At 32.8% G+C, this 24,927-nt stretch overlaps 5 protein-coding genes and 2 long non-coding RNA genes across 13 annotated transcripts; 3 read left to right on the top strand and 4 right to left on the bottom strand.

Moving 5' to 3' along the window:
* Positions 1–19: 19 nt before the first annotated feature.
* Positions 20–3,228, bottom strand: GluRS-m (putative glutamate--tRNA ligase, mitochondrial). The gene is made up of 9 exons (XM_011062652.2): positions 2,980–3,228; positions 2,606–2,840; positions 2,220–2,415; positions 1,926–2,140; positions 1,624–1,846; positions 1,298–1,458; positions 1,055–1,218; positions 824–981; positions 20–740 (listed from the first exon to the last, which is right to left on the bottom strand). The coding sequence occupies exons 1-9, from the start codon at positions 3,077–3,079 to the stop codon at positions 660–662; spliced, it is 1,533 nt and encodes a 510-aa protein (XP_011060954.1). The 5' UTR covers positions 3,080–3,228; the 3' UTR covers positions 20–659.
* A 155-nt stretch (positions 3,229–3,383) lies between these two features.
* On the top strand, positions 3,384–6,048 carry LOC105149908 (uncharacterized). 2 transcript variants are annotated; one of them, XR_846651.2, is made up of 3 exons: positions 3,384–3,625; positions 3,719–3,826; positions 6,005–6,048. It is a non-coding gene; the product is annotated as an uncharacterized LOC105149908 (long non-coding RNA). The 2 variants fall into 2 exon arrangements; XR_015545756.1 differs by lacking the exon at positions 3,384–3,625 and having other exon boundaries at positions 3,632–3,826.
* MED19 (mediator complex subunit 19) lies at positions 4,621–8,109 on the bottom strand. The gene is made up of 4 exons (XM_011062639.2): positions 7,340–8,109; positions 7,049–7,205; positions 6,606–6,705; positions 4,621–6,335 (listed from the first exon to the last, which is right to left on the bottom strand). The coding sequence occupies exons 1-4, from the start codon at positions 7,524–7,526 to the stop codon at positions 6,051–6,053; spliced, it is 729 nt and encodes a 242-aa protein (XP_011060941.1). The 5' UTR covers positions 7,527–8,109; the 3' UTR covers positions 4,621–6,050.
* A 914-nt stretch (positions 8,110–9,023) lies between these two features.
* On the top strand, positions 9,024–10,042 carry mRpL42 (mitochondrial ribosomal protein L42). 2 transcript variants are annotated; one of them, XM_011062633.2, is made up of 2 exons: positions 9,024–9,183; positions 9,539–10,042. In XM_011062633.2, exon 2 carries the CDS (start codon positions 9,539–9,541, stop codon positions 9,890–9,892), a length of 354 nt encoding a protein of 117 aa, XP_011060935.1. In that variant the 5' UTR covers positions 9,024–9,183; the 3' UTR covers positions 9,893–10,042. The 2 variants fall into 2 exon arrangements, with proteins under 2 accessions (XP_011060935.1, XP_087264215.1); XM_087408089.1 differs by lacking the exon at positions 9,024–9,183 and adding an exon at positions 9,270–9,292.
* LOC105149907 (Ankyrin repeat and LEM domain-containing protein 1) lies at positions 9,915–14,862 on the bottom strand. Its single transcript, XM_011062637.2, has 7 exons — positions 14,422–14,862; positions 13,911–14,072; positions 13,604–13,833; positions 11,730–13,530; positions 11,559–11,657; positions 11,394–11,428; positions 9,915–11,312 (listed from the first exon to the last, which is right to left on the bottom strand). The coding sequence occupies exons 1-7, from the start codon at positions 14,499–14,501 to the stop codon at positions 10,462–10,464; spliced, it is 3,258 nt and encodes a 1,085-aa protein (XP_011060939.2). The 5' UTR covers positions 14,502–14,862; the 3' UTR covers positions 9,915–10,461.
* Positions 11,182–11,612, top strand: LOC147909182 (uncharacterized). The gene is made up of 2 exons (XR_015545755.1): positions 11,182–11,319; positions 11,481–11,612. It is a non-coding gene; the product is annotated as an uncharacterized LOC147909182 (long non-coding RNA).
* A 1,188-nt stretch (positions 14,863–16,050) lies between the features above and the next one.
* Positions 16,051–24,819, bottom strand: LOC105154780 (putative RNA-binding protein Alsin2). Of its 5 annotated transcripts, XM_087407773.1 has the most exons (7): positions 24,389–24,484; positions 19,865–20,259; positions 19,702–19,787; positions 19,049–19,363; positions 18,496–18,594; positions 16,784–17,562; positions 16,051–16,530 (listed from the first exon to the last, which is right to left on the bottom strand). In XM_087407773.1, the coding sequence occupies exons 4-7, from the start codon at positions 19,124–19,126 to the stop codon at positions 16,452–16,454; spliced, it is 1,035 nt and encodes a 344-aa protein (XP_087263899.1). In that variant the 5' UTR covers positions 19,127–19,363; positions 19,702–19,787; positions 19,865–20,259; positions 24,389–24,484; the 3' UTR covers positions 16,051–16,451. The 5 variants fall into 5 exon arrangements, with proteins under 5 accessions (XP_087263899.1, XP_087263897.1, XP_087263900.1 ...); XM_087407771.1 differs by lacking the exons at positions 19,049–19,363; positions 19,702–19,787; positions 19,865–20,259 and adding an exon at positions 24,681–24,819 and having other exon boundaries at positions 16,784–16,875; positions 16,942–17,562; positions 24,389–24,483; XM_087407774.1 differs by adding an exon at positions 18,831–18,936 and having other exon boundaries at positions 19,049–20,259.
* Between the last annotated feature and the right edge of the window lie 108 nt (positions 24,820–24,927).

The raw sequence follows: 24,927 nt of genomic DNA, 5'->3' as shown, positions 1-24,927 counted from the left end.
ATATGAAGAAATAGTAATATTACAAAACCACATTAATATTTTAATTGTGCTCGATATTGTTTAAAATTTTTTTTTGCATTTTACAATTATTTTTACATACAATGTAAATAGTGTTATAGATTAGTATAATGTTAATACATATGATACATATATACACGACATATTAAAATGGATGATATTACACTAATATGTTGATATATGTACATTAATGTAATAATATTAATATTAATTTAATGAATTCATATATTTAGCAAATGTTTTATGTAAAAAATCGATGCCACTATTAACGAAAAGATACAATATATGTATTTTTTTAATTAAATAAAAATATTTTGTCTACATTTCAATATATTTGTTCCTTATAGATATAAAATGTACACAAAATATTTTTATTTAATTTCCTTAAATTAAATTTATAAAATATTTAACTACATCATGTTAAAATTAAATTATATACACAATTGTTTTTGTTTTTCTAGCAATACATGCAATCATTTTTGGAAGATACTTGAATAACATTGATGAACTCGCGAAACTGTTTTTTTTTTGCAGAATTACATCCTCCCTGTAGAAATATATATAAACTAGATTTATTTTTTTAAATGTATTTTACCTTTGACAGTACAATCCATTTGCAATTACACAACATATATAAGTTCTCAAGAAACACAACGCTGTAATCGCAATAACGTTCTATCCTTTCCCAAAATTTCCATCATTTCAGCAACAGGTGGTCCAATCTATGAAGTATTAATATTATATATTATACATATATTAATAGCTTTTTCTTTACAATAAATATATATTTATATGCTATATTTACATTTACGCCGCTCATAACGCTTCTCAGAGTTTTCATAAAAGCAGCGAATGGTACTCCGTTCTTTTTGGCAAAATCTTTTAGATAAGGTGCCATCCAATCGGTCTTGTAATTACTCGCATCTATTTCCACTAATTCCGCGTTCAATAGTTTAATCGCATCTGAAATAATGTAATAACACATAATTTTTGACAAATAGGACTCGATATTTTTCGTACAAAAAAATATTAATACCTGAACATCCATCTTGTTTAACATTTGGCATAGAAGATGGAACAATCCATAAAAATGCTAAATCTTCTTTGACGAGATCATTAAGTGTCGTTATCCTGTTTTGTGCCCATTTAAATGTTGTTATTATGTGATCATCATCTAATTGCAAATTTCCATCATTTTTCCTAAAGTATATAGAAATGATATAAATATTTTTTTTTTAAGTAAGATTATTAGCAATGCTACATGTAGAATTAAACATACCATTCGGGGAAAGTTTTTAACACTAATTTCTTAATTTTTTCAATAAAAAATTTATGATTTTTTTCATTTCGTAGTAAATTCGCCATTTCCAGTTTATTAAATTCCAATAATTTCTCAGGCATAAGTTTGCCAGAACTTAGTTTTATTTTTGTAATATCAAACTGCACAATGAAAAATAAAATACATATCAATAGAACGTAAATGTATTTTATATTTTTATATTTTTATATTTTTATATTTTTATATTTTTATATTTTTATATTTTTATATTTCATTTATATTGAAGAATAGCTTAAAAAAAATGCTTTGTAAATAGAAGCAATTACCTGTTTAATTAATTCCTCATAAGAATAAAGATCTTGGTTGTCTTGTTCTCTGTGAAAACCACCACCAGCTCCTATCACATAATTCAATAATGCTAGTGGAAAAATACCTTGTTTCCGGAATGAGTCGATTTTTATGTCACCTTGTCTTTTTGATAATTTAGATCCATCTGCATTCATTATCAAAGGTAAATGTCCGTATATAGGAGGATTCCAACCAAATGCTCTATAGTAAATAACATTTGTAATCTAATCAATTGCAAGAATTCACAAGACATTTTATTATCTTAAATAAAACTACTTACTTGTAAAGCATAATATGTTTAGATGTAGAAACTTGCCATTCAACACCACGTAAGACATGAGATATCTCCATAAAGTGATCATCGACTACGTTTGCAAAATGGTAAGTAGGATAACCATCTGATTTTATGATAACTGGATCTCCCTCAGATTTAGTGATATCATGCAAGACATCTCCATAAACTAGATCATGAAAGGTTTCTGGTGTGGATGATAACTAAGACATTCAATAAAATGATTATTATAAATCTGTGACTATTAGTCCATTGATCTGTTAGTAAGTTTAAAAGACGTACCTTAAATCTAATACAATAAGTCAAGTTTTTCTTAATCATTTCTTTTACTTCATCCTTAGTAAAATGTCGGCATCTGTTATCGTATTTAGGTATTTGTCCACATTTCATTGCCTCTTTCCTCAGCAGGTCCAGTCTTTTCTCTGTGCAGAAGCAATAGTAAGCAGATCCATTGTTCAAGAGTTTAAGCACCTGCTCCCTGGAAATAATATAAAAGAAATAAAAGAATAGAAATTAAAAATAAACTCCATTCAATTTCTGCATTCAATTTACCATCATATATATTCTTCTGTAGACTGTTCAATCTCTACTAGTATTCCAACAAAATTTATAGCAGATATTTTGTTTTTGGTAGATTTGCAAATCTGAGCACCAAGATATATACATACTTATATAATTCAAGCCTTGACGATTGTATATAAGGACTAACAGGGCCTCCTCTGGTAGGATCTTCATCAGATATAATCCCTGCCCATAGCAAATCATCCTGGATTTTTTCTATTGCTCCAGGAATTGTCCTTGTTTGATCGGTGTCCTCGATCCTCAAAATAAATGTGCCATTGTTGCTACGTGCAAATAAATAATTGTACAACGCCGTGCGCAATCCTCCTAAATGCAAGTGGCCTGAAACATATGAATAAGGATTGACTCTGGAACAACTAAGACTAAGATAACGCCCAGTATTTATATTGATATTTTTTCAGTAAAACTGAATGTTTTGCAAAAAAGAGAAAATCGGCATAAATAATGTAATGATCGTTACCGGTAGGGCTGGGCGCAAATCTAACCCTCACGTGGTATTTCTTAAAGAAGCGTCTTTGCAACAACTGGAGACTTGTCGCGCGGAGTATACTACGCTGCATATTTACTGATGTGTGCAACTCCGACGAGTCACAGGGAAACAAGGTCGTGCCGCCTCGTGCCACACAATGCGAATAGCGATAATGGAATCCAAACCTCACTCCATTCGATTTCGAATTGTTTCGAATCACAATTGGAACGTTCAGAAACCTAGAACGGCTCGGATCTTGTAACTCGAGTAGCAAATGTTTATACAGTTGGTCTACTTTTATTTCAGGAAAATATGAATCCGCTTTTAGATGTATACGCAAAAAAATATTATCGCATTTTTAAATTCGCGCCATTCTGGAACTTGTCTAGGTCTGTTCTTTTTTCACCCCAAGTCACAGTATAAGTACATACAATAAGAGTTACATGTAGCACGATTATATGAATCAAAGCTACGTTCCAAAACTTTCTCTCCGAGGAAGATTTTACTGTATATGCTGTAGTATACGTTACGTGTACTATATATTTCGAGTAAAATTTTCCTCAGAGAGGAAGTTTTGGAACGTAGCCTAAATATCAATTTATTATCTCGGGATCAATTCTCTGTATCTTGAAACGAGGTGAAAATTATAAAAGCAAATTTACTAGATGTACTAATGAAATTATCGTATTCTAGTAAATTCGTACTTTTGTAATTTTCACTTCGTTTCAAGATACAGAATCGATCCCCTCCAGTCTTGAAAAGTGAACGATACCGAAGAAAAGTGGACATTGCTATGTAGTTTACAAGAATTTTTCGTCAAGGCTGCAACCTATAAAAGGTCTGTTCGCGTGGTTTGAAATCCTTAAAAACTTCTGCTAAAAACTTAAAAGGAAATAAATATATATATTCGAATGTTAAAGAGAAAGACAAAGCGAAAATATTGGGTCATCTAAAAAGTATCCGCGGTACTTTGTCAGATATATGATCATCAACACACATCTAGTGACAAAAAACCGCGGATACTTTTTAGATGACCCAATATAATACTAAGTGCAAGAAGTACAAACAACACGAACAAACCTATAATATTTTGAACGGGCTGAAGTGAGCTCTACCGAATTTTCAAATATTCAAATTTTAACGCGATTTTTAATTAATTCTTATGCTAAAATAATTATTTTATTGATAATTTTGATGATCCTAGAAGGTAGTATTCTCGAGAGCTGCGTACATTTCTATTCTTGCTATCTCCAAAGTCTTCAGGTACATTTAAAAGAACGATATTTGAAAAAATATTTAATAAAAATGGAGCAAAAGTAGGATAATAGGAGTCTGTTTTTTAGACCTGCACTAGAATTTTTTTTTTCGTTTTTATCAAATATTAAACATATATCTTTTTCATTTTAAATTCTGAAAATATATACTAATTCTATTATAGAAAACAAACCTTCACTGTTTCCACTAATTGACTTTAATAGAAACTAATTCTTAGAACTAGAAAAAAATGAAGAATGACTTGAACTAAGACTAAAGTTTAAAAGTGTTTCCAAATTGCCAAACGTTCGTTTGATGTTGACATTATTACAGGGAGAATGAAAAAAGATAACTGAGGGATGAAAAACGATACATTAATTGCTGTTGCGAAATCGATCATTTTCTCTTTAATTCTTTCCCTTTCGCGCTATAAATTTTACATTTAGATTCGAATGTTCCCATTCCAATATATCTCTTTTTTTCTTCACTAAACCCATCGCATCAGGTTTAAAACGTGTATTATACATTCATGAACTTCGTAAACATCACTTTATATAGAACAGCAATGTACCCGAACAATTCTGTCTTTACACAATCTCCCGTCTCGTATATATATTTACACTTTCATTTCGACACAATCGCGCTAAGCCCATATCAAATTATGCATTGGAGATTGAGAATTACAAATTCAAAGTTAAAATTCGACCAATCAGATAATTTTCAATTTAGGCTGTTCCAAAATTCACCAGTGCTGAAAATGTATAGTAACGTAAACTGTAGATTTTCAGTGCTGGCAATGAATTTTGGAACACAGCCTTAATTCATTTCGTTTTGATGGATTAAATTTTAATCTCCAATTCGTAATCTTCATAGTCTAATATGGACTTTACAATTATAATGTAACGCATAAGCGATCGATAGATCTGGGACAGTGTATCCTGTGTACGATCATTATATTACACACGATCATATTTTACACTTCCCCTTCATCGATACAGGCAACTTTCGAGTATGCAAATTACGAAAACATAATATATACATTAATGATACTGCACGATTAGGTAAAAAAAAAGTTATACTAAAAATCAATTGCAACGATTGAACTTCACTTACGCCACAAAACATTCGAAAATAAAACATTATACATTAATTGTTCTGTCATTTTAGCGCCGAAATTTGACGAAACTGAACTCTATTCGGAAACGTTTTTTTTTTCATACGTAACGCATGTAATTGTAACATTCGTGTGGCGTGCAAAACAACGAGGAAGATTGAGCAAACAATTTCATAAAGCGTTAAGCTTTTTACAAGTCTAAACCGATTCTAAAAGTAGATCTATACATAATCCGAACGAAAAAGATTACTAGATATTACTTTATAATACAATATATACTTTACATATAATTTGCACATAGTTTTCTTCCTCGTCGAATCTAATAATATCGAAAAATAAGCATATATGTATATTATGCGCAAGTTAGAACTGTAAATATATCGGAATATTATTCCGAATATTCGTGAGTATAAATTAATTAATTCGTATATTTGAATTATTAATTCATATAAATTAATAATTCAAATTATTAATTCATGAATTATTCGACTAAAATTTCCAAATTATTATTTATTTATTTATTTATTTATTTGTACAAACGTAGAATATTTAATGCGTATATCATATATTTACAGTCCTAGCAACAAATAAATATATATATTTTGTGTATATTTTAATCGTATTGACATATCGTATGTTTTTTTTTAGATTTCGATCAAAAGTTTGGCATGAATTGAAAAGGACAGATTAGAGATCACGAATTGGAATGCTGAGACGGTGTGAGGCTGCCGGTGTGCTCGGGACTGTGTTTCTGCTTTTTCCTCTTTTTCTCCTTCTTTCGCTTCTTCCTAGCTTCCTTTTCCTCGTCGTGTCTTTTCTGTTTCTTATGTTTCTTTTCATGCGTATCAGAACCACCCACGTCTGTTGTGGCTGTCTCCTGTCCACTGAGCACTTCTCCAGGCTTGTGCTTGTGTTTCTTATGTTTATTTTTGTGTTTTCTCTGAGGGGCTTGATTTATGTATCTATATTGTTCCGGCAGCTGTAAAATTACATTATGTAACTTAATGTTTTGCACATATACATCATTTTTTTTTTAGAAAAAAAAATATATATTATTTATAATTCAAATTAGACCAAAAAGAATAAACCAATTAAATAAGAGAAATAATTCCATTTTTGTGAATCTTAATGCTTAAATATTTCATGAATTTATATGCATATTCAATTCTGTATATATATATATATATATATATATATATATATATATATATATTTATGTACATATACTTTAATATATAAAAATACTTACTGGACCAGGATGCAATCGAAAACCGGCAAGCTGTACACTCGTTAAAGGTAATAATTCTTTACCGCCTATGGGAGGTTTCTCAATTACCGATCTTAAAGAGCTTAAAAAGATAAAAAGAACAAAATGTGAAGTAAACAGTACACTTATAATGTTTAAATACTCTTGTATGAGAAAAAATTTAAATTAAATTAATTTTAAAATCATGCAGGCAAAATTTGCATAATGGAATGGAACACGCAAGGCACTGTCCAATATTATCGTAATATAACTGACTTTAATTATATTAGGTTAACGTTTGTATTTTTGTATTTTAAATTAATATATTCTTGTCTATTAAAATATGTAATTTTTAAGTTACCTGTTTAAAAAGCTCGAAATGAGCCACTAGTTAAATTACGTTGCAATAATATGAGCCTATTTACTTTAATTTTAAATTAAATTACCTATTATCTTGATGCCCAGGTCTGTCTATAATACCAGGCAAATTTGGCAAAAAAGATGATAGCTGTTCCTTAAGCTTTTTACCACTAAACTTGCTATATGAGTGTTCCAGGCCATAATAGGCCATCAAATTTGTTGCTCCAGTCAGTTCGCTTTCCCCTAAAAAGTAATGTATAATTTTAAGTTTTACTAATTACCTTTTTAAGATTATATCTCATTCATACAAAAACTTGAATCAACTTGTATATGCTGTACATATTGATCTTTTTCTATATCCGTGACTTTCTCGTTACCTGGGGGTTCTTTCATCAGATAAAATGGTCCACTGTGGACTATGGAAGGATTTTTTCCAAGGGAAATGGTTGTCTTTAGTGTTCCTGTAGAATCTTGACGAGATACTACTGGAGACCGTGCTCCTCTTGGTGAAGATTTTGGTGAATATTGTTCCACTTTACTTCGAAACTGATCGCCCATCATCATCCTTGCTGCTTTAGTTTATCGCACCTTCACCAAAAGTAATAAAGGATCACTTTCTCCAGGTACAAAGAGTACCAAGAGACAAAGCAACAGTGAGATAATTTATAATTTGACAATTTATAACCGGCGAATCTTGAATGTTCGTCGAATGAACTGAACTATCAGACTCGACACCTGACTCAATTAGAAACTAAGCAAACCGTGCTAATTCATCTGCAGTTTCTGCATCGCGACGTGAACGTATCAGACATCGACCAGGTTCACTTGTAAGAAAACGGATTGCTCAAACCGCAATTCGACTCAAAAGATACGTTAACAGTTCAGATTTCCTCTTTCACTCTCACACCGGTTTCTACGACATCTCGCTAAAGAGATGACAACCAGGTACCGGGGCACTGGCGATCCACCGCTAACATGCTTTCCTCCGTCACTCTCGCTAGCCGATAATGCTCTTTTACAGAGAACAAGTAATCAGGTTCGCTCGACGCAACAGATTCGTCTTTAGTCTTCCCAGCCGTTACGCGCGTAGTGTCGCGTACTCCACTCGTCCCTTCTACACCTTCACCCTCCATCTGCCCTCGCCATCATATGTATTTCGTGCGGATGCGTATGAAAGCTCGCTGATGTATTGAATGAGTATGCATGGACTATGGAGACAGATACTGGATAAGAACGCATTCAAGCAGTATTTGTGATTGGCTGCGTTCAACAAAGAAAGTAGCTTTGCAACTGTAAAATTCTTCAATATGATTGGTCTTGTTCATAGTTCCTTATTGGATCTAAATGTATAAACCAATCATATTCAAGAATTTTACAACACTTAGAATAGTACAAATCTGCTTTCTCTGCTAAACGCAACCATTGGCTTATACTATCTTAATATTAAGCGGCGAGCACAGCTCTTACATAATGCATAATATGGGTCGTCTAAAAAGTATCCGCGGTACTTTGTCACTAGATATATGACCATCAACACACATCTAGTGACAAAAAAACGCGGATACTTTTTAGATGACCCAATACATGAGGCAATAGAGATGCATAAAAAAATGAACCAATCACAGTCCTTTATTTCCTTCCTTTCTGTAAAATAGAGGACTCTGATTGGTTGATGATTTTCTTGTATCTCATGTTTTATGTGTTATGCAAAAGTCTGTGCTCCTCGCTTTATATCTTAATAAGATGATCTTGAATGTAAAAACCACAATGTAAGAATAATGTATATCATTTATTTGCTACAACACAACACAATTAAAGCAACAAAACTAGAAAATGAATTTGAATGTTTTAAATCATTGAATTGTACAATATTCATTTTGAAATGCAATTTTAATTTAATAATTAATTGAAAGAGAATAAAAGTATGTTATTTTTTATCTCCCGTTACACAAATGCATACATATTAAAAATTTATATAATAAATTTTACACCCTGATAAAAATTTATGAATTATCGGCCTAAAGACGCGAAATGTCACATGGCAGGAAGTGACAGTGTAGTATCCAATCAAATTTTCGCTCTTACAGAAAAGCAGTTCGTACACAATTAACACATCAAAATACGTAGATTTGAGGTTAAAATCAGATGTTCAAGTCGAATTTTCATCCTCAGAAAAATCTATGAAAATATAAATTGAAAGGCAAGACTAAAACATTGCGAGGTATAAATTGCGAATTATTGTTTAAAATTACAGAATATTATCACGAAAGATTGTTGTTGCGCGATTAATCAGACTCATTGGTCTAGTTTACATCGTGCACTTGATATGGGTAACTGTCTATTGAATTATCTTAATTTCGGCGATACGTGTAAACATATACATGATATGTGTATTTGATCAATCATTTTGATATATGTTGTACTAATTTAGTTCATCATTCTTTAAATATATTGCTGAAATTAAAATAATTTAATAGACAGTCACCAGTTAATACACGTATTTATTTGTTGACGAGTTAAAATATAAGTGAAAAATTTATTCATATTGTGTTATTCATTGCGATTTGTCATGGCAGATGAATCCTGTGTTATACACGATCCGAGCTTGCGTCCGCTTTGCGAGACACGCCAAATATAGTACTCTACCTTCAGAAGCGGTAATATTTATGGAAGACAATCGCATGGTTGTCTGCTGGCATCCAGAGAAGATATTTCCGTACGAGTGTTCCTTACCTCTGCCCGAAGAAAAGCCCGACATTTCTGTACTGCGTATCGGAAACAAAGAAGTCGCTGAGATGTTTAGGAAGAAGAAGGAATATCAGGTTGTGGAAGAATTAGCGAAAATCACATATACTACCAAGCACAAGTGGTATCCTAGGTCCAGAGACAAGAAAGCAAAAGATACGGAACCTGATAGACCATACTTGTAACATTCAACAAGAATCCGAAACGTTTCTTGGTAAAAAAGTACTATATTTAATTCACTTTACATATGTAGTTATATTCTGCAAAACATATATTAATAAATGTACAAAGATAATTGTTATATCTGTCTGTATAAATGATTGCTTACATATATACTCAATGTGTTTTTTTTTTAGAATTTAAATATCATTTGATACGATTCTACATTTTTTTATGTTATAAATTAAATAAATACATGTTTTTATCAGGCAATTACATTACACTATTAGATATACATTATTTTAATGTTTTACTTTTAGCTTAATTTTCTCTCTTAACTCGAAGCAATAATTTTGCACTGAACATTTACTGCATTAAAATGTATTTGTACACAATTCTATTATTATATTATTTACTTTATCAAATTGCACATAATTATATATTCTGCAAACTTTTAATTATTAAAAACACTATGTCGTCACATTTCTATCTGTACATCAAAAATTAATATACAATACACTTGTATCTATATAGATAAAGTCTAGCGCGATATTAAAATTGATTTGTTATATTAATCTATTTTACTTTGCTTGTATTATAAATGGCAAGGGAAAATCTGACTCTCTCCCTCGTACATAAAAATTTGTAAAGCTTTGTATAATAAGTATCTACCAAATTTCTGTTTTTGTTGCATGCTCCACGTTGCCGCGATACCATAGTATTTCCCACCTATAGAGTTTCTCAAATATTCCTTTCCTATCGCGTCTATCATGGCAGCTTCTCTTGTGTAAGCCTCTACTGGAATAATATTTTGAAAAACATGCAAACAGATCACACCGCAATCGTTGTCCCATATATTGAGAATGCAATTGATTTTTCTATTTGTACTATTACCACCACCCACCCACGTCTTGAAAGCGTCATAAAGATGAGCAAGAGGTCTGGAACGTTTGCCTTTACCAATATAAAATATAGCGTTAAGAAAGATTGACCAAACTTCTGATTCTGTAAGATGAACACTACGATTTGGCAGATCCTGCGTTATACGTGGATCTAGCAGCAGATATGTGAAAGATGTTTTTGATGTGCCTTCACGCCATCTTCGAGACGGATCTGGCGATAAAAATTCTTGAAATACTTGCTTCTCCATACTTCTGTAGGTGTCCAGATGATTTAACCAATCTCCAAGCTCCAAATAAGGTTTGATTTTGTCTAGCTTTGAAATCTGATTTCTTGGAGAATTTTGCAGATTTGGTATGAACGAAACAGAATTGGCATCTCTGATATTTCTTAAACGTAAAAGACGTTTTTGATAGAGCTGTCTAGTTGTATTAGTGATTGGACCAGGTTGATCACCAAACTGCCTAAGTTCTTGTCTAAGAGCAACATCATCGATAAACAGTAACTCTTCTGGTAAACTTTGAGGAGTGGATGTACTTGAAACACCTAACAAGTAAATTATTTTTTATTTCTATCGATATGATAATCCTATATTTAACAATGACATTGAAATTATTTATAGCTTACCAGACATTTTGCTTCTAACATATTCACTATCAGAACTGAAAAATTGATAAGTTTGATAAGATAAATTTCTTAACTTTTCCTTTGCAGAGATATGATTCAATGATTCAATGATTCAACTTAATACAGATTGTGAAGTAAAAGTAAAAATTGTAATTGTAAACTCACTTAAATGGAGTAATACAAAATCGCCGTTCTAATAAAATTACACCTTCTTCTGGATCTTCATATTTATACTCTTGGGTACTAACATATGAAAGCAGAGATCTAAAATTCGTAACAATCAAGTAATTATTCTTTCATTGATATCGTTTTGAAAGTATACTGTGCTATACTCACGAATCATTACACACGTCTAATTCTTTTGCTTTTAATAAACTTTCTGTTCCCTTAGAATCGGTACTTCTTGAGGAATATGATTTTTGAGAGCCGAGTATATAAATTTTTTTCTTACATTGTATAGGTAGATTTGTAGCAGGCAGTGAATTATTTTCTATAGGCGATTTATATAATGGAGATAAGTGAAACCTATCATACCAATTTTTTGCATGTAAATTACAAGTCTTGCTTATATTCATATTTAAATCTTCATTTAATAATTTCTTAGTATCACAATCAACGCAATCTACAAAATTTTCCTTATGCAATGAATCAGATTCAGTTGTACATGTAGATTTTATATTAGTGTCTACTGATTTTTCCAGTGGTTTATCAATAACAAATTTTTTTCTGATTGTTATAAATTCGGTGTTTATTTCATTATTTCCAAATTTGGCATATTTTTTATTATTGCTAAAATTGCTAACAAGTTCGTTCTCTTGCTGAATTTGATTAAAACTGCTATTTGTATCTAAAAGATTTGCGTCACTGTTATTATCGATTACATCAGTCTCGTCATATCTTTCTTCATCCAATTTTATTGCCAAATTATTTTTATGTTGATCTTGTTGTTCTATTTTTATAGATTTGTTAAAATTTAATAATGAATGTTCACTACTCGTACCTAGAATATCGTAGTGAGTTGTATCAGAAAATATTGTTTTATCTAAATCAATTGGCTTTAATATATTATTAGAAATAAATTCATCAGAAGTGATATCGCTTTCATATCGATAAGGTTTAAATCTTTTTCGGCCAGAATGAAACTTGTATATCGATCGTTTCTTAATTCTTCTTGGTGTTGATTGAGCTACATGTTTTTTATACCAATTACATTCAGGATATTGCATCTCAGTTTTGTACTTCTTGAATACATTCAGGGAATCTTCATGTGACGTCTTTGTTAAATTTTTCTTCCCCGTACAAACCGGTGTAAAATTAGGCGACTTGCTAACAATAGAATCATTGCAAATATGCGTTAATGGAAATCTATAAGCATTTCTTCTCTTTCTGTGACTAGGTGTATTAAAATTCGGTGACATACTGATGATGGAATTATCCAATATACGAGTTGGTGTTAAAGAAATTTTGTCAGAGATATCTTTGCATTTGTTCTTGGAAGTGCTTTGTCTGTTATATTTTGAATATTGTTTTTTCATATTTGGAGTGATAGGTTTTAAAATATCTTTACTATTCTTTATTTTATATGGAGAATTCTTTGATTTTTTATGATGTACACCTACATCTTTCATTAAATACAATCTGTCATTAAATGACGTGTTAGAATTGCTTGTAATAGTGCTTTCCTCTTGTTTGTTTACTTTATTGTACAAGGTCTCGTTAATAGTGCAACTGCTAGTTAATGATGACGAGAGATGATTAATAATTTGACTGACAAGGCACTTTTCTTTTTGCATGACATTGGAAAGATATAGATTTGCCAAGTCAAAATCGATAAACGAGCAATTCGGCATTTCTTTCTTACCAGTCCGCAAAACGTTATTCTGTATTTTAGCAGTCGATGCATGATTAATACTAGAGGAGCATCCATCTGAATTATCTGATAATTTGTATTTGGTTTCAATAGCAGCACATACATGCGTACGGTTTGAGTCTACGATCATCGAGGAAGAGTTTTGCTTATAATTAGAAGAATTGGTAAGCTCACTCTTCTGTGCCATATCATCTTCTTCATTTAATACCGTATTTTTCGACGCAACATATTCGCCGATTACATCCCCGTTAGTAACTAAAACTTTGTCTGCAATATTAAGAGCAAAAATAATAAATAATAATTCGAAAGTATCTGTGAATCAAGTGTAGAGATTACTTACCCAGCATCATATTGTATTTTGGTTTGTCATCCTCGTCTTGAGTACTCTCACAATAATTTGCAAGCATCGTTACAACATTAAAATATTTTCCATCGAAGGCATAGTGAAACGGACTTCGTCCATCGTTGTCCAGACGTAACGGATCACCACCATTTGCCAGAAGTAACTGCAATATGTTTATTCTGCCCCAAGCTGCTGCTACATGAACCGGAGTCATTCCGTCATTTGATCTAAGAGTATATTGTATTTGTTTCACTTGCGTTTGCATAAATACAAAGGATCATTATAATTATAATTTAGATTATACCTCACATTGGGATTGCCACCATGACGTAGGAATAGTTTAGTCACTTCTTCTGCGAATTCTTCCGAATCATTGCCAATAACTAAGTGAAACGGAGTAACTCCGTGTATTGGAATCAAGACGTTAGGATCCGCATCTTTATTTAGCAAAAGGGTTGCAACTTGCCTAAGAAAAGATTTTTAAGTCAAATTAATCGTCTTCAATTAATTTTTATTTCCATTTGCAATCTGGGTCTTTTTTTTACTATTCTAGGCTTTCAAAGAATGTGGAAAAATTCAGGATTACTTTTCAACTTCTATTACGTGATCAAACAGTTTCTTAACTCAAATGTTAAAATCTTTATTTAATACAAATTGAAATTTGAGCAGAAATGCAGAAATTTGAGAATAAAATTTGTTATGTCAAACGAAAAATTTAGATTGCAAACGGAGAGTTGATAATCTTTTAATATTTTCTTCGAAATCAAAAGCAAGTACAATTATGGAAATTTATATATCTAATAATATATTTGTACCTTATATTATTGTCCTCAAGTCCGTCACAGAGGGATGAAGCCAAAAATAGGCCACCTTTTGTTTTTGGAGTCGACAACATTATCTTGTTCAAAGTATCCAATTATAATATAATAATTATAATATAATCCATCAAGACACTTTCCACATAACAGTACGCTTTAAGTGCGACAATCGTTTGGTTTTCTTATATTATTCCATTGTTACATACAATAAAGTACGATGTACGCACAAAGTGGAGTAACAATACCGATGATTACCAGTCGAACAACGCAAATTCGTTCGCTACTTTCGAAAGTCGCTCCAAACAAATCGAGATTCAAACTTTCGTGTAACAAAAACATATACGGCGAATTTGGAGAAGACTATAAATACAGGACGTTGCAAGTTTATTACGCATCTTTTAACCGAGTCGTAGTCGTAGGTCAACGTACAATGTTTTGACATCGACGAGATGCTATTAAAGATCACCAACCTTAGATAAATTTTCGTCCTCTCAAAAAAGCGCTCTGGAGGTAATTGAAGAACACTGACATTATCGACAATTGATATAAATTTGCAATTACAATATATTAATATAAATTTGTAATACAGTATTAAATTCATGATTTTTTATTATACATATAAATGTTCCATAAATAAATATGCATCTTGTAATGCTATAATATCTTATATTGCAAAATTATATTTTTTTCTCTGCAGTTATCATCTCTATTGATAATCAAACTTGGATAATATTAAAATCATAATTTTTAATAAAAATGATGATTAAATAGAAATGGAAAATCGAGTATTATTGAGTTTTAAATACATATACATGTCTACAAAACTAATAAGTCATAAAATTATAGTATTATATTATCAATTTCTTATTCTAATATCCATTTCCACCAACGTAGATTAACTTTATTAATCTCAGTTCAACTTACTTTTCGTCTTTTTCTAATCTTTAGAATTAGAATAAAACGAAGAGTAAGTTGAACCGAGATTAAAATTAATTTGATGGCAATGAGCATTAGTCACTTAAGTGCAGCTATATATATATATATATATATATATATATATATATATATATATATATATATATTACACTCTCTCTCTCTCTCTCTCTCTCTCTCTCTCTCTCTCTCTCTCTCTCTCTCTCTCTATTATAAGGTAAATAAAAAGAAAAAAGCACTTTTGAGAAAAATGATTTAGACGAAAGTTGAAGAGTTTATAAAGATTTATTTACCGATCACATCTTGAGTGGCGTCGCCAAGGTCAAGTTAAGATCATATTAATTTTTTTAAACGGGACATCCTATTTTTAATTTCTAATAATTAATGTTAAGACACTTTTTTAAGACACTATAATAAAGTTCATTTTTCGTTAAGTACTTTTCGAGGCTATCTTTTGTCTGAATGAAATTGTGCTTTTATCCACGCGCAAAAATTCAAAATATTTTTAAAATTTAGTTTGGCTTCTTTCCAAAATAATGTTTAGTAATATGAAATATAGCTATGATAAAATAAAAGAAATTAGTATTAAAAGTTTTGTTGCTTTTTTATTGAAAGTTTAATGCTTTTATGACGGAGGTTTAACTTAATTGGATATGTTTTGTTTGAAACTGGAGAATAATACAACGCCGAGTATTTATACGCTGCCACTATTTATTATTGTATATGCTCAAATATGATAAACATATAACAACTGCCAATACAAGTTGTACTTAAGCTATTATTATTTACAGTGAATTAAAACTATTTTAAAAGCCAAAACAGATTATACATATAGAATAGATCTAAAAGAAATGTAAGACATATTTCAATAGAAATAGATTCGGCATAAATAGTAGGTTACGTTAAAATATCAATTGGATGACAAGTAATGTACAAAGATTATGTCAAAATGGAGTATCGCATTTGCTACGGACGTTTCGGCGCAAATGTCTCGTGCGCGCGACTTGGTGTTATACATTAAATTACATATATGAAAGTGCGCGTGTGAGGAAGGAAACGAAACCATTGAGCATAGTCCTTATACATTTTGTCCTTTATCTCTTACGATCATTAGATCCACTGCGACGAGAACGAGATCGACGGCTGTGACTACCACTACGGGAACGTTTTGATCTGGAACAAGAAAAATATCAAATACACTGTTAGACGATAGGCCTATTCTTTTCAACTAAACTTCTTCGTCCTTCCTCTTTTTCTTTTCATGTTGAAGAGAGTAATAAGTTCAGTTAAAAAGAGCAGATCTCATGGAAGATACCATTTGCATTTTGAAAATTTTGCCAATTTTAATTCACTCAGATTTGAAAGAGGAACGATGATCTATATTTTTAACTCATTACAATGTTAGAAAAACATGAAATCCACAAACCTTCTTCCACGACTGCGACTGCGAGATCGTGACTTTCTCCTACCGCTATCCCTGCGTTCCCGGTCCCGATCACGCTCACGATCGCGATCGCGATCGCGATCGCGGTCACGATCACGATCGCGATCGCGATCGAGGTCACGGTCACGGTCGCGATCGCGGTCACGGTTACGGTTCCGATCGCGATCACGGTCGCGGTCGCGATCTCTATCGCGGTCGCGATCCCTATAGCCCAATCCTTCACGGTTCCTGTCCCTATCGCGGTCTTTGTCGCGGTCCTCCCTGTCTCTGTCCCGTCTTCTGTCGAGCAGAGATTCACGTTTCTCCTTACGTCTTTCCTCAACGGTTTTTTGAAGTTCAGCGAGTTTTTCACGAATTTTAATAAAACCGAGATGCAGTTTCCCACCAAAGTGATCCGCCAGTCGTCTGTCATTATCATGTATCCCAAGGTATGCGCTGCAAACTTCGCACACTCTCAGTTTCTGTTGTTGATAACTTGACGCCGGCATGCTGTTTCGATACTCCTGTTCAGCTTCGTTCTTCTTTTTGCGCAGCTCGTCGATCTCGCCCATTAGTTTCATCGACTCCTCGACAAAGCCCTCTTCGCCGAGTTGTTCGGCCTTGGCTAGTTTCTTACCGATCTCCTCGGCGAGCACGTGGACGTTGTTCGCCTTCGCCGCCACTTCTGCGCTCAGTTCCTCCTGTGTCTCCGCCAATCGTTGTTTGGCTTGTTCTGTACGACGGTCGCAATCGGCGATGAAGTTTTGGAGGTGTTCCATAGCCTGGAAATTCGAGAAAGTCATGTTAAAATTTGTTTAATCGAAATTTTAGAATTTCTCGATGATAATAAATTATCGAATGCAAATTGTGAACAGGATAAGATTCCTCTGTAAAATATTAGGTGTTGGAATTAATTCGTAGCGTTTTACAAGTGATGGGAAGTACTTTCATTAATGTATTTTTTAATGCTCATGTGAAATAAATAACATTCTTTCATTAAAAAACGCTACGAATTAATTCCAACACCTAATAGCATTCATTTGTTTTGTTTAGTTTACATGTTACAAAGTCATAATTGTTTTTAGTTTAGATACAATTCTTAGATTTTTTTTAAAATCTGCACTGAAGTTCGAAAACCCAGATTACCCCCATTGCGGGTAAAGAAAATTTCACATTGCTGACAGAAACGGTTAAACGTTCAATATTATTCTACAGACCATTAGGGCCATGGCACACAAAAAACTCAAAACAGAAAGACATAAGCAATAAGGAAATCAACATATTGGATTGGCTACTGCTTACATTATGGTCTTACGGACTTTACAGTGATTGGTCAATTCGCCTACTGCTTACATTTTACTGCTTTATTGTTTTATTGTGTACCATGACCCTAATGATCTGTACAATAATATTGAACGTTTAACCCTCTGTTAGCAATGTGAAATTTTCTTTACCCGCAATCTGGATTTTCGAACTTCAGTGCAGATTTTTATACAATTCCGAATTATAAAAATCTGAAAAAATAGTTGCATACTTATAAAAGCTTTAACAAATTTTTATTATTTTATATAGAAGTTGTATAATATTTTACTTTTTAAATTTATTTATAATCAGAATTCATACTGTAAAAAAATTGACTGTGTCTTTAAAGTCCAACATTGCCGGTGGAGGATTAATATTAAAAATTAAAATAATGCGATAAAATGAATACTCACATCAATGTCATAGAAGTGATCTTTCTTCTTTTGCGCGGCCTCGTAGTCAGCCCGTAGGGCCAAGTCGTGAATCTGGGGGCATTCTCCCAGGTCCATGCGCTACGATTTACAAACCAAATCATGATTAGATTTACGATCCCTTCGTTCGTATGCGGGCCTTATCGATTCTATGCGTTATACGAGTTAGACCCCTTCCCAACATTGCGTATTAACGAGATAACTTCTTATTTGACAAGAATATAACGTACTTGGTCGCGGTATCGCGACTGGAAAATAGCACGAATCAATAATCTAGGAGAGAGACAGAGATGATACGACAAAAATTCTGAGCTTACATCGCCTATATCCTTAGGATAAGACGGTCCAATATATTTTCTTATATTTTTTGTTCTTTTCATTCTTTTTACGTGAACTCACAGTAAGTTCGTCTTCCTGCACAGGCTAGGATAGAACGTACAATAATGAAGCGATCGAGATCGTCAGGCGATCTAGAATCGCGTGTAAAAGTAGAAATGCAGTTTTTACAGATAAATAGTTTGTTGTTTTCACTTACAGGGTGGCAACAGTTCTCCGCCTGACACGAGAATGCGATGGCAATGAAGCTATAATCAGCACACACCTTAAGTTTCATAATGTTCACTTTTTTCTACGAAAGAGAACTTACAGCCTATAATGGTTTAATATACTATTTTACGTACGGCACGAACCGTGTCTTATGTTGGCTGCTAAACGAATTTTTAGAAAAAAAACGGATTCAATACGTACACATCCAATGGTTGAAGGAAATTTTTCTAATGGAACTGGCGCTTGTTGTACTAATCCGCCTAATCACACGTCTCTCTGCGTCATGCCACCTCTCATATTTTCTCTGCCGAGACATGTTTGGATGTTGCAAATTGCCAAAGATATTATTAAATATTCACGCGAATGAATCCAAAGAACTTTGCTAAAAATCCTCTTTAATCGTTGCGGTTGTACTTAAGATTGCGTTCCATAATTGAAAAAAAATCTCCATTAATCTCAAAGTCTACATCAATTCGCGCAGCGGTGCGAGTGACGTAAAATTTTTCCTTGTTTTTTCGTACTTTTAGAATGGAATCGAGAACGGAGAAAAATCCTCCTACATGAATCTCTCGCGCGAGGAATGAAACCGACAGCGATTAAATGTCGTATAGGTACTTGGCAATTCGCAAATCTTTTACTTACAGATCACTGCTTCATTTCCTGCACCCATACTTCCACCGGATGATATATATTTTCTCACACACATTCTCAAAGTAAACTTCTCATTCCTACCTGCCGTAAACGGCATTATTAGTAAGAAGCGACATTAAGACATCGTCTCATGAATCAGCATGACGCTACTCACCGACTCACTGTTTACAGGCCTTTTCGAGGGAATTCTGGGAAATTTATTCTTTCGGCATATTATTCAGCCTCACCACCGTATGGAAAATCGGTAGAGGGGCTGAGATAACCGCCCGCCTCTTTACGTCACTCGTATCGAATTAATATATATAGATATGTATATAGATATAGATATAGATATGCATATATATATGTATATCTAGCACTTGAATTATGGTAAAGGTAAATCAAATTGTAGGTGTAATACGTACGTCCTCTTCTCGTTTTCAGTACTTACAGTAACGCGCGTGTGAGAGTGACAAGTACAACACGGACATATGAGCGGACAATACTCGCAACAATATTGTACAATGGATCTGATTGGAATTGCTTTTTCCAGAGACTCTGGAAATAGAACTGTAGTTACGTTGACATTAGTGGATCTGCATATTTCTCGTTCGAGCGATTGCCGTTAGTATTTTTTCGTGTTTTTTTTTTAATATTTTTTTACGTTCTGCCTTCGTTTGCTCTCTAATATCGTGTTATCGATATTTTTTAATGGTTCTCATTATGGAAACTATATCGCGAGACCTTCAGAAGTGTTTGCTATCTCTCGCCGTTACATTCCAATACATTCTCATAAATTTCACGACACAATATATACGATCTCATTTAAATGACTTTTTTTATTTCGCAAAATGTCACATAAAAAGCGTTAGGTATTATTATGTTTATTATGTTAGAAAGTTGAACTGCTAATCTGTGTAATCTGTGTTAACTACTTTATACGTATATTTGTCAATTCTACTGGAATTGTACTTTATCATTTGAATTTGAACACAATTTAGGCTGGTTGAGGACAAAGGCGACACTCCGAGAATAAAGCAAATTCCTTTATATTTTCGTTATATTCAAGTTATGTACTCGAAGAGAATTTAATTAAAATCTTTGAGAAGAAATGAAAACGAGGGACACAGAAAGATTGATGTGAAATGAAAAGAAATAATTCGTTCATTCTGAAAGAAATAAAAAGAAAAAATTAATCAGAGATAATGAATTTATTTGAGATAAAATTAACTGCCAACTTCAGACTCTCCTTACTTCCGTGATAGAGAATTGTTATCCAATATAAGAAAATTTGATAAAGTTCTCGACATTTACACGCGTGCAAATATTATTTAGACAAAATAAAATTATTCATACGAAATAAATTCTGATATCTGCAAATGGCATTGAGAATTAAAGATTAAAAGTAACTAAAAGTTTAGATCGAGCATTTTGTCGCATAAAGAAATTTTTCTAGTAGCTGCCTGACAATAAGAAATAGAAAAAGAGGGAGGGAGAGAGAGAGAGAGAGAAGGAAAAAAAATGATCAAGAGAGAAAGAGCATAAAGCGAAATAGAATTTTTAAAATGCCTGTCATGGAGACTATAAAAAGTTTATAATAGAAACAACTTGACATTATTATTCCAATAGAGAGGCATGTTTATATATATTGGAACATCGATCCCTCTTGTTATAAACTCGAGACATCAGAGAAGTGGTTCAGGCAACTACGTGTAGAAGAATGCAAGAGAGAGAGGGGGGGAGGGAGAGAGAGAGAGAGAGAGAGAGAGAGAGATAGCAAACACCCCTGTGATCAATTCCCACAAGATGACACTGAAATGCGCGAAGCAGTACTATAGAACATTAATTATTGTTCGTTCATGTATCATTAATCCCGTGTATGCTGTAACTAATAAGTAAGTGTTGCTCGATCGACCGCATATATGCAGGATGTGTGTGATTGCGTCTTGATTTCAAGTCACCACAGTCAGCTGCCCGATATCACTGCGATTGCAGTATTTTCAATACATGTTAGATATATGTATATATACATGGATCCACACGCGACGTTCTGGGGAATAGAACAGGCAAAACTAGGTTCCGCGGTCTGGAAAAAGAAAAATGATATGAACGTGAATGCGATATTTTTGCGCGTTTTAAGGCCGCGCTTCCAGGCCGCGCCAAGTACATTTGACTGTTCTAAACCCAAGGATCTACGTGTGTGTGTACAATAGTACGATTAAAAAACGCCTGCCCCGTGTTGCACTTCGACGGTATCCAGTGTGAATTGATCGTAATCAATTCCTGAGGTACGTGTCGAATAAATAAGGCGAAATGCTTCCCCTTCCGGCGCTTATCCTTTTTTATTTAAATTCGCTTATTAAGTCCTATACAAATGACGTTCTTACGATCTACGGATACTTAATGCCTACGTATGGTACTGAGCAGTGAGCACACCGATTGGCACAGATGAAGAAGAAAAAGCGCTAACAAATGGAATGTTCGTGATGAATCTATCTCACCTATCTATTTTAAGTTCGTCTAAATTCTATGGGCGAGTAATAATTTCTAAAAAAAAAATGCTCTTCAGCTTCTACATTCGAAACAGCTAATCAGTATTCTCTACATACATTTTTCTATTTGATTTTAAATGAAGGTGTACCTTTGTACAATGCAAAGGAATATTCTAATTGTGTAACGTATGTATGTGTGACACACAGTACTAAACAAGTCAGTGTGCATACGAGTTCACGACCGTGGTAGTAAATACAGACCTTCATTATCAATTTATTGCCCTTTATACTAAAATGGATTTGATCACGGTCTGACTCACTGGACAACAAATAGCACAATCAGGAAAATAAGGCGAATTAGGAAAAACTGAACGATCTAACGAACAAATTAGTCTTTATAATTAAATTGTGAAATATAAATACGTAACAGCAAAAGGCAGCAGAAATTCCAAATTTTGTCAAGACAAAAAGTGACTTTGATTATTTCAAGAAAAATTATTCTTATTTATTTTTCTACTTGTAAATCTGCTAAATTATTAATTATTTCATACTTATGCCTTTAAACAGCAATAATACTATTTGTGTTCGTGCACACAGACTGTTTGATGATTATGATTAAGTGTATGGATATGTAAGTATTGAATATTAACGCTTTTTATTTAAATATTCAACTATTAATTACAGAGCTCCTATTAAAAAAGAAACCGTATATGGAAGATTAGGAATATACTTGTAACATATACTTGTATTTCCCCAATTTTTCGTATACATTTCTTTCAAGAATAGGAGTCTAAATATTATAAAAAAATTGTGATTACACGATTCCATATGCTATATTCTATTGACTTTACTATCAACATCTATTAATATAGAACTAGCAATACAGTAAATTACTTTTATAGAAATAATAAAATGTATTATTACCACTCTATCATTTTCACATTATTTATGATATATTTCCGCTTATTAAAATATTAAAAATTAAAAAACAAAAATTAAAAATTAGTAAAAAAATCGCGTCCCCAATCAGCATACAATATTTAAAAAACATTTTTTAAACATTTATTTAATATTTTTACATTAAATAAATATTTAAAAAATATTTAAATATTTTTTTAATGTTGTGTGCTGATTAAGTCTACTTTTCGTATTATTATTGCATATTAATTTTGTAGTTAATATTATATTGACTTGAGATGATGGATGACTTTATATGAAAGAGTGATTGACTAATGTCTGTGTCACACTATGCATTGGAAACTGAGAATTGCGCGCGAATTGAGGATTAGAATTCAGCTAATTAAAACGAAACGGATAAATTAAAATTAAAACTACCTGATTGATCAAATTCTGATCCTTAATTCGCAATCCTCAATCTCCAATGTGTAGTGACACAGGCATAACGCAGCCTTTACTCTTTGAATTTTTTGAAATCTCTAGAGTCAAAATTGAACCTTAAAATTGAATCTTAAAAAAGAGGGCTCTCAATCTCAATTAAATTAATCTCAATTTAACTTACTGTGAAACCTTGTAATGAGGTTTTACTTTTTGGAGTGAGATTTTTCTCTAAAAGTTAAAGAGTAAATGCTAAATATTATTGTACATTTATTTGGTATAATATTGATGCCCTCTTTAAACAATTCAAAATAATCTCAAGGTTCAAAATGCAGCCTCCAGACGATCAATATTGTGCAATAATACGGATCATCTAGTTAGCAAGCTTTATAGTCAGCAAGTCCCGGGTTCAGAACTCACTGACCCTCAGCTCATATATGTCTCGAGTTAAGAGGTTGATTGAAAAATTAAAGGTTGTAAGAGTGTGAAGAAATATATGAGATGGCAATTGTAAACAGTTTCGGGAATCCGTATCATCGATTAAAATATAGATAATATATTGGCTAAAAAAACGTAGATTGAGCAAATAGATCGTGCAATCAGTGTAAAACAGAATTTATGAAATAACAAAAAATAAATAATAAAGAGGAGACGAAATGTAATTACAACCTATTATTTTCTCTGCTGCATCGGGGATGAAAGATATCGGCAAAACTCCGTATGTGTGTGTATGTGTGTGTATGTGTGTGTTGTATATGTGTATACATATATATATATATGTATATATACAGGATGCATTTATTCTCTGCGCATAGTGCCAACGGTGTGTCATTCGTGTTTGAATTCGCTGCATTACGGAATATTATACTCACCGTCGACGAGAGGATTTCATGGGGGCAGCAGGCCAGCAAAAAACTCTTGCAGACCTTCGAGTCGGAGTATTTCACTTGAAATTTGTTATTTTCACCTGGAAACAAGTTCAGAGTTAACGGTGATTTGACATCGGGGAGATAAGCATATTTATAAGGGTAGGGTGCTACATTGTTAACAAGTATGGCCGGCGATCTCGCACTTTTCAACTCGGACCCGCACTCATCTCGTTATCACTCATTCCGCGAGCCACATGCCACCGTAACGATGTAAGAAGTGAGATAATGTATGTACCATTTCGTCCTGTGCCCATTAACTGGTCGAGCATAGCTCGCATCTGGTCGTGCGCCGTCATTTTTCGTGTAAGTCGGTGTGTACAACCTCTCAAATGCACGACACACAGCTCAAGTACTTAAATCAAAAGTAAATCGTGTAGCCACGCCATCCGATTGTACGCACACATGCGCGCGTAGCACACCTCGATCCTTTACGAATTTTCAGACCAGAGAGGAAGAAGACTTTTCCGCCCGATCACCACGCC

Source organism: Acromyrmex echinatior, chromosome 7 (assembly GCF_024713525.1).
Source record: "Acromyrmex echinatior isolate Ae372 chromosome 7, ASM2471352v2, whole genome shotgun sequence".
NCBI classification, from domain to species: Eukaryota; Metazoa; Arthropoda; class Insecta; order Hymenoptera; family Formicidae; genus Acromyrmex; species Acromyrmex echinatior.
This window is presented reverse-complemented; position numbering and strand designations above follow the sequence as displayed.